The sequence below is a fragment of the Drosophila kikkawai genome, chromosome 3L (genome assembly GCF_030179895.1).
Source record: "Drosophila kikkawai strain 14028-0561.14 chromosome 3L, DkikHiC1v2, whole genome shotgun sequence".
Classification (NCBI taxonomy): domain Eukaryota; kingdom Metazoa; phylum Arthropoda; class Insecta; order Diptera; family Drosophilidae; genus Drosophila; species Drosophila kikkawai.
The window spans coordinates 9687230-9700835 of NC_091730.1; the positions used below are offsets into that span (position 1 = coordinate 9687230).

At 40.7% G+C, this 13606-nt stretch overlaps 3 protein-coding genes across 4 annotated transcripts in view; 2 read left to right on the forward strand and 1 right to left on the reverse strand.

Moving 5' to 3' along the window:
* Nucleotides 1-13575, reverse strand: part of mRpL39 (mitochondrial ribosomal protein L39) — a 53753-nt gene extending 40178 nt beyond the window's left edge. The window contains exons 1-5 of one of the 2 annotated variants that reach the window (XM_017164084.2): nt 13429-13575; nt 12892-13216; nt 12729-12829; nt 12224-12666; nt 12030-12164 (exon numbers count right to left, since the gene is read on the reverse strand). In XM_017164084.2, coding sequence (XP_017019573.1) covers nt 12105-12164; nt 12224-12666; nt 12729-12829; nt 12892-13216; nt 13429-13501 — 1002 coding nt within the window. In that variant the 5' untranslated portion in view covers nt 13502-13575 and the 3' untranslated portion in view covers nt 12030-12104. Of the gene's footprint in view, nt 1-12029; nt 12165-12223; nt 12667-12728; nt 12830-12891; nt 13217-13428 lie in introns of those variants that run through there. The other variant, XM_070285005.1, reaches the window with a different exon arrangement.
* Nucleotides 1269-5965, forward strand: mnd (L-type amino acid transporter minidiscs). Its single transcript, XM_017164032.2, has 4 exons — nt 1269-2207; nt 4145-4363; nt 4430-5025; nt 5093-5965. Exons 1-4 carry the CDS (start codon nt 1910-1912, stop codon nt 5477-5479), a joined length of 1500 nt encoding a protein of 499 aa, XP_017019521.1. The 5' UTR covers nt 1269-1909; the 3' UTR covers nt 5480-5965.
* Zip71B (Zinc/iron regulated transporter-related protein 71B) lies at nt 6491-12113 on the forward strand. The gene is made up of 4 exons (XM_017164110.3): nt 6491-6810; nt 8709-8994; nt 10100-10396; nt 10457-12113. The coding sequence occupies exons 1-4, from the start codon at nt 6667-6669 to the stop codon at nt 11443-11445; spliced, it is 1716 nt and encodes a 571-aa protein (XP_017019599.1). The 5' UTR covers nt 6491-6666; the 3' UTR covers nt 11446-12113.
* Nucleotides 13576-13606: the final 31 nt, after the last annotated feature.

Consider the following 13606-nt stretch of genomic DNA (forward strand, 5'->3'; position numbering starts at 1 on the left):
AAAAGTCGCTCCTCTATAGCACACACACACACACACATTAATGAGACCACCGAATCCGAATCCATTGGGAGTAAATTGCCGTCAAATGCGCAACAAAAGAGGCACGATTAGGCTGGGAAGGAAGCCTTATAGAGTGGATTACCCAAGAGGTGGCTACACACTCCATCAAAAGTCGGTTAATCTCTGCAACTGTGGTTAGCCCTTGGGGCCCTTATGCCTCAGACAGTAAAATTAATTGACATTTGATTCACTGATATGTCTGGCAGCTTTATAAATCAAAGTTATAGTAAGATTAGGGCTTCTTATCGCAGACTTCCTATATTTCAAAAATGAACCTAACCGGAAACAAGCAAGGTAGAGACAGTGGGTATTGGTTAAGAGCGATTAGGAGACATATGAAAGCAATTTAAGATTATATTAACATTATAATTTAAAAATAATGTTTAGTAGTTTAATAATCTTTTTTAATAGACATTAATAAGATCTTTAAAAATTTTTTCAATATATTCTATGGTTCTTTAAAAATTTTATATTGACAAGAAAAATTAATGTCCACGTTAAAACCTCGATCAAAATCTGCAATTTTGCAAGTAGAAAATCTATATTTAAATGTCAATAAATATATATTTTTACACGATCAAATATAGCATAAAATAAGTACATTTTTCCTCTATTTATCGGATAAATGCACTTGCAGAGCAATCTTTTCCAACCGTTAATAGCTTGTGGCAAGTTTCACTTGCAATAAATGTCACATCGCTTGGAATTACAGATCTATTAATACCAGATAGCTAATAGTTTTTGGCACATGCCTTGGCCCTAGTTTGAATAAAATGACAACAAAGTTGCTAGAAGATTATCAGCTGCCAGAATATGAATTCCATTTGGACACCGCCAGCACACACTGACTGCAAAAGGTCAATGACTAAGGTGTAAGAGAAACCACTTTAAGAGCGATATTTATATCTCTGGACGGGGAGTTTCTCTTAGCCGGCTACACGTGCTTTATTTTTGGCCACAAACTTCTTTCTAGCGAAATGTTTGCGGCTTCTTGCATCATGCGGATGCCGCCGTGGAAAGTGTGTGAGCGCTCCTTATACAGGTAACACTCATGCGGGGCGACAGGTAAGAGCGCGAGAGAGCAGCTGCTGTCCGTCCATAAAATGAAGTAAAATAAAAGAAACCCAAATAATAAAAAAAAAAAACGGCAAATGCAAAGCCCAAGTTGAGGCGACGCCGGCAGCGACGGCGACAGCAGACAGACAGCGCTCCATATAGAGGGGTAAAAAATATATTCCAAACTTAGTTTCAACTCAGAGCGTGTGGCGAGCGGTCGGTTCGCTTTGGTGATATTTTGTTCGAAAAGAAAAATTCAGAGACACGTTTTTCCGTAACGCAAAGTTCCCGAAGATGCCTCTCCATCGAACTCTATAAAACCACGTGTGTTCCTACAGCTTATCTTTGGATATATTGATATAGTGTATGTGTTGTTCCACCCTTCAGGGCAGAGTGTGTGTGAATAAGTGAGCATTGAAAGCGGCGGAAAAAAAACAACAGAAAAACCATGTGGACTGAACCGAACTGAACTGTATACGAAGCTCCACGCTGGCACAGAGAGAACGCTGATAAAAAATATACAACAAACTCAAGACAAAACCAATGTTTAAACCAAGATAAAATATAAAAAAATAAATAAAAATTCAGAGAAGCAAATCTGTAAAGTGAGAACCTTGAAAGGAGAGCCAGGATCAACCTAAATATCACCAAAAATAAAAACACAAAAAGTGCCCAAATATCAAAGCTACAAGCAATGAACTTAACTAAAAACCTGTATCAATAAATAAACAATAAAAAATATATTAAAATAAATACCAGATCCTTGATCCTCGCTCAACAATATCCCAAAAATATGGCTCGCGTTCAGGCCAGCGACTCCCTGATTCCCCGCCAGGTCTTTGAGGTTCCGCCGGCGGAGCCCAACAACTCCACGGCAGACAGCGGCAGCCAGGGTTCCGGTGTCAAACTGAAGAAACAGATTGGCCTTCTGGATGGAGTGGCCATCATTGTTGGCGTCATCGTGGGCTCCGGCATCTTTGTCAGCCCCAAGGGTGTCCTCAAATTCTCTGGTTCTATTGGTCAATCGCTCATCGTCTGGGTCCTCTGCGGTGTCCTCAGCATGGTGGGCGCCCTTTGCTACGCGGAACTGGGTGAGTAATGGGCCATGTAAAAGGGGTCACTTGTGGAATATACGATTTTTTTTTTTTTGGGAATACATTCCCAGTCGATAATGAGCCCACGCCCAGTGTCAACAAACTTGTGCGGCGCTGGCAGTTATTGCTTCTGGCTGATGACAGCACTTCATGGGTCAGCATATGGCGCATATGGGAGGCGGGGGAGGTTGTTTACATAGGTGTAAGACAAGCTTGAAGCACCTGTGGCAAGCAAAGCTAAAAATAAAGGGGAAAAAGAACTAGAACAAGAGCTCTGAGAGCATTCCACAAAAGTGCTTGGGTCGGAGGAAAATCTGCAATTCCAAGATAAAGAGGTTAAGGCCTGAGATTATCTGCAAATCTAAAAGAGATTGTCATGCACAGAGAGAAATATAAGAATATTTATTTGAAATTAAAAGAAGTTTACGTAAGGATATTAATCAAATATAATTGGAGACAGTCCAGGATAAGAATAAATATTTGTACAGCTTTAAGCTCATTTCTAAAGAGTCCTTTTAAATCTAAAGATTATTATTTTCTTCTTTTAAAACCTTGAATATATTTTTTTAATTTTGAGTTTAAATACACTTAAAAAGTTATATATTGCACCCTTTCTTTAACTTTAAACTGATCTTCTACACAGAATAACATATGTTCCCCTGGTAAATCTAAAAATAACCATCCAGCATTTTGTTGTCACTAATTTTTGTAGGGAGAAAACCAAGAATAATCCGCTTCGTTCCAATTAAAATCGGCTCAGATCTAAGACAAAATTAAACGGAAAATCACTATGAACTTTGAATTGGCTCTCCCCCCAAGTGAATCTGTTGAGATTAGCCATTGTACTCCAGACAATTACCCTGGAGACAGCAGATTTAAGCATGGAAATTAGCTAGGGGCCCATCAAGATGCCCTCTTCAAGGGGCAGAATGACTATCTTAATAAACAAAATCAGTTCCCAGTGATGAATGAAAGAGGGGAATCTGATGGATCTGTTAGGAAGAACAACCAACCAAAACAGTCAATTATCAAAGAATTAGCATTGATCTGTTTATATACAGTGGTAATTCGGTATGCTGTATTTGCTTTACCTATTTAGGTGGAATTTTCAACCCTTTTTTAATTCAACTTTCAAGGTTAAACAACCAGAAATTAACCCCTCAGTTCAAGGGCTACAAGGTTAACTCTCTTTTGAAAGAGTTGAAGATCTGCGGAAGAGAATTTATATGATTAGCTTGTTCTCTTTTTTACGTCATCTTTACTTAGTACTTCTTTATCAAAGAAAACACGTTTTCTTGAATTCAAAACCTGGCAGACACTAATTACCATAAATTTGTCGACAGACGTAAATTTACATAATTTTTGGGTGCGAAGTCTAAGAATAGCGAGAGGTATGCTTATGATTTCTCAAAAGGTTTAAAATAGTGATCAAGACATTATATGTTTTATAAAATATTAAAGACTAACTATATTATATAAAAAATAAATAAATTAGTTACATTTTTATTTGTAGTATAATTTTTTGATACTCATAAACTCTTAAAAATTATCACCTCTTAGTTAAGCTGTGGGAATTTGTTATTTAAAGTGATTATTTCTTCCATATAAACTTAGTTAGCACAAATGCCATCTAATCTGTCCAAAATGACCACTAATTGTTTAAGCAACCCTCGATAAATAGGCAAATATTTCTAAAATGGACGGAACTATGTCACGCTTATCAGTTTGGCAATATTTACTTGGCTCATAGCGAGAGAACGGCTCTTACATTATCTTTCTCTTATTTAAAGATTCATAAAATTAAGATAAATGTGTTACCGATATAAAGACCTCACATTATAAGCAGCATGTAACTGTGTAACCGTCAAAACATTGACACTACTCTTATCATACTAAGAAGATTGAAGCTAATGCTGAAATTTATCCCTTTGCAGGTACAATGATCCCGAAGTCCGGAGGAGATTACGCCTATATTGGCATTGCATTTGGTCCCCTGCCTGCCTTCCTCTATCTGTGGGTGGCCCTGCTGATCCTGGTGCCCACGGGTAATGCCATCACTGCCCTGACCTTTGCCCAGTATCTGCTGAAACCCTTCTGGCCCTCCTGCGAGGCGCCCATCGAAGCAGTTCAGCTGCTGGCGGCTGCCATGATATGTAAGATCCGTTGATAATCAAAGTGAAAATGCACTGACTAATTGTTCGATCTTTGCTCCTCCTAAGGTGTGCTGACCGTTATCAACTGCTACAACGTCAAGTGGGTGACACGTGTGACGGACATTTTCACCGGCACCAAGGTGCTTGCCCTGCTGGTGATTGTCGGTGCCGGTGTCTGGTGGCTGCTGGATGGGAATACAGAGCACTGGGATCAACCATTTTCCGGAAGTCTGCAGACACCTGGTTACATTGCTTTAGCCTTCTACAGCGGTCTGTTTTCGTACTCCGGCTGGAATTACCTGAACTTTGTGACCGAGGAACTAAAGGATCCATACCGGAATCTACCCAAAGCCATCTGCATCTCCATGCCTGTGGTTACAATTATTTACATGATCACAAATATAGGTTACTTTTCGGTGCTGTCGCCGGATGAGATTCTGTCTTCGGATGCAGTGGCTGTCACCTTTGGCGACAAGATGCTGGGCTACCTTTCCTGGATAATGCCCTTTGCCGTGGCTTGCTCCACCTTTGGTTCCCTGAATGGAGCGATCTTTGCCTCCTCGCGACTATTTTTTGTAGGAGCAAGGAACGGACATTTGCCGGCGGCCATTTCACTGATTAATGTCAATTGCCTGACGCCAGTGCCGTCGCTGATATTCCTGGTAAGTCATTAAAAGAAACCCTATCTCTCTTATCCTTAATTTAACTCTTTAATAATCTCTTCTTCAGGGCGTGATCACTCTGCTCCTCCTGTTCATCAAGGACATCTATGTGCTAATCAATTATGTGAGCTACGTGGAGGCCCTGTTCACGCTCATCTCGGTGTCCGGGCTACTGTGGCTGCGCTACAAACAGCCCAAGACGGAGAGGCCCATCAAGGTTAGCCTGGCACTGCCCATTATCTACCTGATTGTCTGCCTGTTCCTGGTGATCTCCTCCTGCTCGCAGTCCCCCTATGAGGTGGGCATCGGCACGATTATCATCTTGTCCGGCATTCCAGTCTACTATCTGACCATCCACAACCCGGTCAAGTGGCTGGCGGACACCTCACAGGCAATTAACCTGTGGTGCTCCAAGTTTTTCATCTGTATGCCCAACCAGGAGAAGTTCGACTAGGACCCAGCAGGGACTCGTGAGATAGAGGAGTGCCTTCTGCGGATGCCTCGATCAATGCAGTCGTCGAGGGGAATACCTTGTAGTTAGCCTAAGTCTCAATTTACAAATAAGATAGGCTTAGCAATTGAAATTCGAAAAAACCTACGCACAACATTACAAAAGTGTTATTGTAAATAACTCAAATGCATTCTGGCGGGAAGAGAACAACTCCCTGCTTAACTTTTATTATTAATATTTGCTTTTATATTACAATTGTTGTATATTTCACCCAAGAAAGAGTTCCTCGTCAGCAACACAGCAGCAACAAAAGAAGAGAAGACACATGTCTAGTATACAAAATTGCGAACCAATTTTTACACATTATACACGTAACTAGGAGCTAATTTAGTAAGTAATAATTATTATTGAAGCAACTTTTGCGGAATGTATAAATCGAATTTGTTTTGTATAAGAAACGTTAATAATAAACCAACTAAATATAGCAATCGAATGGTGTTATTTGTTATTGAATAAAATGTATTTTAAACTGGATTAGCAAGGGGATGAAGTCGATATACAAATCGATATATTGCGATAAATGGGCGATACATTAAATCAATATAATCAAAAGAAGCCAAATAAATACACTTTACCGATATTTTTTGATCATTTCTGTATCTTAATTTTCTGAAATTTAAACATTGATATAAATTTATCGAAATTTGCGATATTTTCGATATGATATTGAGCTTTTTCGATATATTTTCTAACGATAAACATCCCAAGTTCGATTATATTCAGCTCAGAGGTATTTCAAACTCTATTTTTAACGGTTCCTTAGTCCGCAAAAGCTTTTTTAAGCTCATACGCTGTGCGAATCGTAGTTAAGTTTACAGCGAGTGCGCAGAGTAAGGCAACCGGCACACAGGTGGAGAGAGAGAAAGAGAGATCGAGCGAGAAAGGAGAACGCTCTCGCCGAAAGTCGTATAAAAACGTTGCGTGGGCGAAACTGTCATTTCAAAAGACCGTTGAACGGGATCGGTACTGGGCTGCAGCGGTACGGATAGCTCAAGTCTGTGAAAAGTGTCTAAAAACTCGAAAGAAAGTAAAAACCCTCTGGAAAACGCCGAAGGAACCTCCGGGAAATGATATAAATAAATAAATATTAAAAATCATACCACAATCGAGTGTTCAGTTCTTTTGCTAAGATGGCCAAAAGGCAAGTGTTAGGCATCTTAAGCCTCCTAAGCCTGTGCTGCTCTTTCGGAACCGTGCAAGCATCCACGGAATATAATAAGTATCTAACCCAGATATTTCAAAAATACGGCAACGGCGGGACAATCAACTTTGAGGTAATAACCAATAAACCATCGAACTAGCCTTGTAAACACACACACACGAAGAGTAATTTGAGCACAGGTAAACATGGACAAAGCTTTTGCGGTTTAATGTTATGGCAAAAAATTAGTGAGTTTGTCTTTATTTTATTTTTTGGGGAGGGCAGCAACAACAACAAAAACAAAGGGGACAGAGGCTTATATAAATTGAAGTTAATCAAATATTTGTTGTATTGTGAAAGTGTTTAGTCTCGGTGTGTTGTTCTGGCCAAGTTGGCAAACAATACACTTTTTAAGAGCCATAATCGCGTCACTCTTAAAAGGTTGTAATCTTTATAAACGCGCGGGGCAATTTTTTTTATAACCCGGAGAAGCTCTCGTCGTCGTCTTGTTTGGAACTCATATGATGATAGCCGACGGAGCGTAGTCTTTATTGCTGGCATTATCATAAATTTAATCAAAATCCAGACAAACGTACATTGTGATATATAATAGCGACTCGAGAGCATCCACATGGATGTCGTTGCAGCCTCCCCCTATTGTATCATCTCAAGATTAAGAGATTAGACCGTTGATAAGATTCTTTCTCCTAATGAGGAACCACAGCTGACTATGAAACCTGTCATATAGCCCTCTCTATAACTTTCGCAACAAACCCAACACGATCGCTATGCTTGTGGACTCGAAAATTATGGACAGACAGACAGACAGACTGACGACTGACTGAGCCAATTGACATTACTCATGCGTACAGGCTACGCAATACGCCGTGTCCATTTAAATGGCAAAGTTACTAAAGTGATTTTACTATTTACGCACTCGGCATACTAACATTGGAGGTGCTAGACCGCCACCCGCCACCAGCCTGTTATTCTATTATGATTCTAATATCCCAATCTCCAGTTACATAGTATATATAGCACATTTTTCGCTGAATGAAAGTAAAATCGTGATTTGGCGGCGACGACTTCATGGGCTCCATAATAATTAGTTTGGTTTTTTGTTTATGCCAGCGCGTGGCAGCCTAATGTTTGTTCATATGCTAATTCTCCTATCCTGATCTCGGTTAAGGGAATGCCTTGGATCTACTCATCACCGGCGACAGGTGTCTATCAAGGCAATTATCTGGGCCTTTCCCCAACCCCCCAGCTTACTCCTACAGCAAAAAATTGCAAAAAATACAAATAGAATGCAATAAACACAATGAATTCAGATGTAAATATAATTGCTTTGGCACGTTGACAAGTAAATCAAGTAATTATCTCTGATAGATGAGATTGAGTTTGAGTTCCTTTTGACAAATTAGCGGAGAATTGTGAGTGTGAGAATTGTTGTGGGCGGGAAAGTTAAGATTTTCATTCAATTGAGGTTTTTGGGACAATCTCTGACTAAAAACAGCTGACAGTTGGTCTTCGAAACGGTTGAGCTAATAAATAAATCATAATAAAGCTGCCCTTGCATCTCCAGCAACTTCGAGGAGGATCTTTGTGGGAAAAATGATTGTTATTGTTGAAAATTACTGTGACACTTGACCATGTTCAAGGTTGAAAAGAGTATAAATAATAACAGGGAATAGCAAATAAAAGCACTAATATGGGGTAATGTTATATAATATAATAAACAAATACCAAAACATACATTAAATCTCTGAGTCACATTTAAGCTTATGTTATGCCTCGCTGCAGAGTTAAAAATACATTTTAAACCAATATTATGAATGAGTAAATCCAGCCACGAAGGCAATGAAAGGTACAAACATATGTACATTCACGTTAAAAACAAACAGCTTGTCTGTAATCAGAATAAAAATATATGAAAACAAATCTTATTTCCAAGAAACAGACCTTTTTACTAATTGCACATTAATGAATTCTGAAATGCTAATAAAATTCTTCTAAACATCCCCATTCCAGGGTCTTGAGCATTTGATGTTCAGCTTGAACTTGGGTCAAATTCAATTTGAACCCTCGCACTCCCTCGAAGAGCATCGACCGGAAGGATATGCCAAGGTTATCAATGACAGCTCTAATATAACCAGTAACTTCCTGGAGGAGCCGACACGCGCCAACTCCACCGATGAGGAACCTTTGGAAGTTGAAATTTCCACAAGCAATTTGACAAAGTCAGAGTCAGGGCCAGAGATACCGGAATTCCTGGAAATACATGACCCCAGACATAGGCATCCAAGGGAAAGCAGTGGTGAGTGTGTGTCCAGACCATAATCTCTATATTTTACAGATGTCCCGCCATTATCTTTATGGTAGGGACTCCGCCTAGGTGCTGGCCATATTATTTATTTACCGATGCCTAAGATAGCTCAAGAAAAACAGAGACAACAGAGTCATAAACAGTAGGCTAGATCTTTCTCAGACACAGATATCAAGTATCCGCAAAAGCTGAGAAATTCCAAGAATACATGGATTATGGCTTACTTGAATGGCAATTATAAGCGTGCAAATATGATAAAGCACTCACTATATACCTGATGGGACAATACCCATTGAGGTCGGTAGAATGGCGTCGTCGCAACAGAATGAAAATATAAATAGCTAAAGCCGGGCCTCGATTGGCCGATTTCCAAGTGCAAGGCGACCAGCGAATGGCGACGGCGGTCTATGATCAATTCAATTATGCCATCCCATTCTCCCATCTCATTTGCCTGATAGGAAGTTCCGTCTGTGGCCGTGGCCTTGTCGCATAAATTATCATCAATATATATAGATGCATTATCAGATGTACCTGTACAATATCTCTCTCTACTTTTGGGTCGTAAATGTACCCGTAAATCACTAGGTAGGAAAGATCATTGTCACGACGAAAACAGGGCGATAACACGATAAACGAACGCGTTATGGATGCGGAAATCCAAAACAACAACAAATGAAACAGATACAAGACAGAATGAGAAACAAACAGGCCTCAATTCTTTCGTTTGTTATTTTTTCTTCACTGAGATTTACAGTTAATTGAAGTGCACACAGTCATTACAACGATGTCCCATATAAAGTTAACACTAAACCGACGACGACTGAGTACTGACTTTATGACGAATTCGCACATGCAAATTGGATAACAATCAACTGGTGGGAAAGACAACGTGCCGGCAGGCGAGAAATGTAATTGGTAAACTGCCAATGCCTGAAAAAGGTAAACAAAAGGCATTCTAAGGGTCTGGAGAAAATTCCCCATAACCAATGGATTTACCCAAAAGAAACCCAGAACAACTGGGAAAGTAGAACTGAATCGGGAATTCTAAATAAGAATATTTGATTCTATCTAATTCATTTTATATTCTAATTTTCAGATCCCGTGGCTGCCTGCTTATCGCCCAAGTCCTTGCTATCCCTTTTAGTAGATCACAATGATCTGCACAAGAACACAGCCTATCGAAAACTGATCAACAAGGAGGGTGTAGTCTCCGTTGATACCATTCACAACTCCGAGGAGGAATATAATCAATTCATCAACTCGGTTAGGATAACCCCGCGAGCCTTCATGAAACTCTGTCCTGCTTTGCTGGCTCAAATCGATAATGGAGTTTGCAAGCAACCGGCTCCAAAGTCCAGTGATCTTGAGGAAAAGAAGCAGAAGATTTGGTATGGTAAGTGTCCTTAGAATCCTTTCATTCCCTTCATCCTTTAATTTCCAATTTTATTTCCAGCTTGGATAGCCGCCAGTATCTCCATGATAATTCTCTCCGCCTGCGGCTTGCTGGGAATTCTTTTAGTTCCTTTGATGAAGACAGCTGCCTACCAGGAGATACTCAAGTTTCTGGTTTCCATAGCCGTGGGCACTTTGGCGGGCGATGCTTTGATGCACTTGCTCCCTCATGCTCTTTTCACGGAGGAAAAACATGAAGAGGAGGTGACTGGCATCAATCCCTTGGAATCGGATCACAAGCATAGCAACGAGGCAGCTTTGCTCTGCGGTTGCACCTTCCTGGCAGCTCTTTTTATGTACATGCTGGAGAATTTGATTCCCATGCTCAAGGGAGAGAAGTCAGGACACGGACACAGCCATGGACATGGTCATAGTCACAATCACAATCACACAAAGCAACAGGAACTACCCGATCTCCCAGCGCCACGCGAACTCAATGTAATGCTGCAGGAGGCCAAGCTGGATGAGAAGACACCCGAACGCCCACTCACTCCGGTGGCCTTTATGGTGATCATTGGCGATGGCCTGCACAATCTTACCGATGGCCTGGCCATTGGTGCGGCATTTGCCACGGATCCAGTCACAGGCTTTGCCACAGCCTTTGCCGTCCTCTGCCACGAGTTGCCCCACGAGCTGGGCGACTTTGCACTGCTCCTCCAAACTGGCGTGTCTATGCGCAGAGCGATCTACATGAATATTGTGAGCTCAGTGCTCAGCTTTGTGGGCATGTCCGTGGGTTTGTTTATTGCCGGCATCGGTGATGGGATGACCCAATGGATTTATGCAGCCACGGCTGGTTCCTTCCTGTACATAGCCTTTGCCGATCTGGTGCCCACGATGAGTGTGGCCCACAATCCGGAAATGGCCACAGATGTAAAGGGTATTATTATACAAATATTGGGTATTCTCCTCGGCGGACTGATCATGTTGGTTATTGCACTGAAAGAGCACGATTTGCAGGGTCTGTTTGACGTTTTTTCAAAGAGTTGAGTAACTCAAGGGGAGATTTGATAGCTTTTCCTTTTTGTTTTTTGTGTAGATAGTAGCTTAAGCCAAAAGTTTTTCCTAGAATCTCCATGCTTTGCCTTCTCCTAGCATTCATTTTAAATATAAATACCTTAAAGATATAATCGCTACCAAATGCAAAAAAGTCTGTGGTCAAAGTTTAAGAAAAACAAACTTATTCGTGCTCCAGAAATATTAAAAAATATAAATAGGAGAAAATTGTGCAATTTTTTAAAGCCTTTGAAGGGTTTTTTTAACTGAAAAAAAATCTAAAGAGTTGGAGTGAAATATTAAAAATGAGAAATTAATGTAATTTTTAAAAACCTTGTAGGAGGTTCTTTTTAACTGAAAAATATTACCAAAAATGTGTTCCATTATAAATAAATGGAAGAAAATATTGTAATTTTCAGAAAACCTTTTACGGTTTTTTTAACTTAAAAAAAAAGTTACCAAAAAGTGTTCCATTGCCAGTAAATTGTGTACATCTTTTGAATTGTATCTCTTTCCAAAGTTGCATTCCCTACATTAAGTTAAAAGATAAGTTTATAAAAAAAAAATTGATTTCAATGTTTGTTTTTTGTAACAAATGAGGACGCTCTTTAATTGTTTACCCTATTATATAACTTTAAATATTAAAGAACGCTTTAAGATAATTGCAGTTGTTGTTGTTCCTCGAAGGGTTCATTGGGCAGGCGAGCGGGGCTCTATAAAATGTAGTTTTTTTATATATATAAAGAATAAAATAAAATTCCGACAAACTCACCGGTTTCTTAGATCTCTCCTCGAGTACACCAAATGCCACATGGTTAAGCTGGAAGCCACTGGGCAAGGCAACGCCTTGAATACGATAAAAGGCACCGGCAGCACCTTCCTCTGCCACCTTGTGGGCTGCCGAAATTGTACACTTGCCGAGAAAACTGGTAGAACCGACCATAGGACCGCGCGAGATATCGATATGATCACCAAGACGATAGAGGGTTACTCTGCCTTGAGTCTGCTGTGCAATGCTGGGCAACTGTTCGCTCTTGTACTTGGAATCCTTGAACATTTCCTGGGCAAGATCTTGCTGGACATCCAGGCGTTCAATACGCAGATCTTGGGCGGCCAATTTAACCATCTCAGCGGAAATGGCGCGCATCTCCTCCTTGGTGGGCTGCCAGTTTTGAGTTTGCAATACAATGTCGTGCACAAAGCTCCCAGATTTAACTAAAAGAAAATTATGATTATAAGTCGATTTAGTAACAATATTATCGAAGAATTAAGCTCACTATTTGGTCCAGGAAAGCTGTGCAGCTGGAGTCCAGCCTCTGGCTTGAAGGCCCTGTTCAAGGCGGCGCCCAACATAAAGCTGCAAGTGCGCCAGAAGGCTCTGCAAGAAAAGAGCAATCAAATTTAAATAAGAAGAAAGTAATTAAGAGTAGGTACACCCACTTATTGACTGGATGCGGCTCTGAAACATGAAAGTTGAGCAGCTGCAGGGTGCAGGATTCTTGCAGTGGTCGATGCATATCCCAGGGCACACTGCCATCGATCAGGGCCAGAGCCGAGCGCTTGCAGTGGCCCTCGCTCAGGTGCTGGGCACAGTTGTAGGGCGTGGAGATGTTGCTGTTCATCACCAGAGTCACGTCCTCGGGCAGGCCCAGGTACCGCACCTCGATCTTGTCGATGCGGCCCACGGCATCCCGTTGCCGCCGCTGTTCTTGGTTGAAAAGGTCATTCCGCTTGGCAATAGAGGCAGAACTACCGCTCAAGGTGGCTGTAATAAAAAATAAATATATTTAATTTAAATTTAATTATTTTAAATTTAGCTATATTCTCTAGTTTTCAGCTTTTTCTTTACACCTGAGACTCCGCTAAGCTGTCATCACTGACACTGGCGCTCCGCTGAACGTGAGTGCCCACCGGCATTATGTAAACAACTTTCCACGCTGTTTTTCAATTAAAACTTATTTAATAACGCTTACTTACCCTTAGTTCTGTATTGTTGCAGCTGCCGAAGCGCGCACCAGCTGGTTTTATGTAATTTTGTGGCCGCCGACATGGTAAATGATCAAAATACGTTCCCAGGGCTGCAAAAAAACACTTGCGATGACCGATATGCGATAGATTACCGTAAATCCTATCGAAAGTAGAGCCGATTGGTATA

What these genes read in the sequence shown, in the direction of transcription:
- mnd (XM_017164032.2), top strand. Translation starts at nt 1,910, where the DNA reads ATGGCTCGCGTTCAGGCCAGCGACTCCCTGATTCCCCGCCAGGTCTTT. An exon ending in CCTTTGCTACGCGGAACTGG is followed by an intron (nt 2,208 to 4,144) that starts GTGAGTAATGGG and finishes ATCCCTTTGCAG; the next exon opens with GTACAATGATCCCGAAGTCC. An exon ending in GCTGGCGGCTGCCATGATAT is followed by an intron (nt 4,364 to 4,429) that starts GTAAGATCCGTT and finishes GCTCCTCCTAAG; the next exon opens with GTGTGCTGACCGTTATCAAC.
- Zip71B (XM_017164110.3), top strand. Translation starts at nt 6,667, where the DNA reads ATGGCCAAAAGGCAAGTGTTAGGCATCTTAAGCCTCCTAAGCCTGTGC. An exon ending in GCATCCAAGGGAAAGCAGTG is followed by an intron (nt 8,995 to 10,099) that starts GTGAGTGTGTGT and finishes TCTAATTTTCAG; the next exon opens with ATCCCGTGGCTGCCTGCTTA. An exon ending in GAAGCAGAAGATTTGGTATG is followed by an intron (nt 10,397 to 10,456) that starts GTAAGTGTCCTT and finishes TTTTATTTCCAG; the next exon opens with CTTGGATAGCCGCCAGTATC.